This window comes from Mesitornis unicolor, unplaced genomic scaffold (genome assembly GCF_000695765.1).
Source record: "Mesitornis unicolor isolate BGI_N332 unplaced genomic scaffold, ASM69576v1 scaffold26788, whole genome shotgun sequence".
NCBI lineage: Eukaryota > Metazoa > Chordata > Aves > Mesitornithiformes > Mesitornithidae > Mesitornis > Mesitornis unicolor.
In genome coordinates this window covers 29,249-30,966 of record NW_010200589.1, presented here as the reverse complement: position 1 = coordinate 30,966, position 1,718 = coordinate 29,249, and the positions used below count along the sequence as shown (strand labels likewise).

Genomic DNA, 1,718 nt, shown 5'->3' with positions numbered 1-1,718 from the left:
AGGAAGACTTCTCAGAGCTCTGCCAAATCCCCAAGCGTGTTTGTGTCGGTGAGGTAATGTGGAGGGACAAATTACCCTGTCATTTTACTCACCTGTGAAGGAAGCACAGGCCATATTCTACTCCTCATTTCCATCCTCAGGGAGGGAGGATGTTTACTTACTGAGAATTTCCATGTGTAGAAATGAAATCTAGAAATAATTGGAGTCTTTGAGTGGGCTCATCACTCAACCTGAACTCTACCAGCTGCGGAGTGGGGAGCAGTATGTGAAATCCTCAGCGGGTCCCCATCTTCTCTTCCAATTTGGGATAAACAAGCAGGACAGAGCAAGAGCAGGAGGCAGAAGAGAGGGATGTGCGAGGAGAAGTGACTTGTGCCAGCAGCCGGTTAGCTGTGCTTCCTGCTGGGAACAGTGGGCCAGCTCTCTCCTCACTGAGCCTTTGCCAGGACTTACTCAGGTGAGCAAGGTGAGAAGACTGTTACAGCTGTTTGTGATGCCTCACAGAAGGAGGAACAACTTTGGTGTTGACCCCCATAGTACAGGAGAAGGGGCCTCAGGTGGGTTTAAGCTGTACCATAAGCAAAGTAGGACACACAAAATCACATGAATGTGCCAGGGGAAATTATCTTACTGTAATCCTACAGACCTGCAGGAACTTGTCTTACTGCTGCCTCCTTAGCTTGTTCTGATCTTATCCCTCAGACAGAGAGGTACTGCCCTGCAAACTATCACATCACTTGGCTGATCCACGTGCAGCACCTTGATGCTCTTGTTTTTGCACTGTGAAGCCAACAAGCTGACAGATTTCCCTCCTTCCATGGGGACTTTGTAGTTCCTGCAGATCTGGGCTCTGTAAGGCAGGATGTGTTATCTGTGTGTCGCTTTTCCCCAGAAACCTGCTCACTGACAGGAGGAGAATGTATGTACTTTAAAAGTGATACTTCTGAAATTTATTTTGAAGGAAGGATCTCGTCCGTGTGGAGGCTACTGTGATTGAAAAGACAGAGTCATGGCCAAAAATTAACATGCGCTTTTGGAAGAGGCACAACTATCAAAGGAAGAAAAGTAAGAGGAAAATAATACAGAGCTTCCTTCCCTGCTGTTTTGCTGCTGGATGTGGGACGGGGAGGTATCATGACACAAAGGTGGTGCTTGGGGGAGAAGCCTCATCCACCAGGACTCCTCACGGCACAGCACCTCTTCCCTAGCCACTAACCGAGGTGTGTGCACTGTATTCAGAGCATGATGACTTGAATATTCCCCTGGGCCAGCACCCTTGCAAAAGGCCGTGGCCTCTTGTCCTTGCCGTGCCAGTGATACACAGTGGTCCTGCCAATGTGGCAGCATCCACCAGTGCACCCCCTCAAAACCAGCACCCCTTGGGATGCTCAGCCAGCAGGAGCCTTCCGAGAAGTACCCACAGTTTTGTGCTCACATCTGATCTGTTTGTTTATTTTCTCTTTCTATTCTTTTTCAGTCATCGTGAACCCCCAGACTGTCCTTCGGATAAACACCATAGAGATTTTCCCCGGTTTGTGCTGATTGATTGATCTGGTGTTGTGTGGGCTTAGGTTTATTATTACTTTAGGCAATTAAGGAAATAAAACTGCCTTGTCATTGGAAAGTTCTGGACTTCTTGCTGTTGTCAAGAATGGAAATCTATATGTACTTTCTTTTTAAAAAAGAAATGAAATATTTTCTTAAACTATTATTTCAGC

General features: G+C 46.9%; 1 protein-coding gene across 1 annotated transcript in view; it reads left to right on the top strand.

Annotated features, from left to right (window-relative positions):
* MRPL21 (mitochondrial ribosomal protein L21) overlaps nt 1-1,718 on the top strand; it is a 15,075-nt gene extending 13,357 nt beyond the window's left edge. The window contains exons 5-6 of the mRNA XM_010189810.1: nt 962-1,065; nt 1,478-1,718. Of these exons, the coding sequence (XP_010188112.1) occupies nt 962-1,065; nt 1,478-1,542 (169 nt within the window). The 3' untranslated portion in view covers nt 1,543-1,718. The remainder of the gene's footprint in view (nt 1-961; nt 1,066-1,477) is intronic.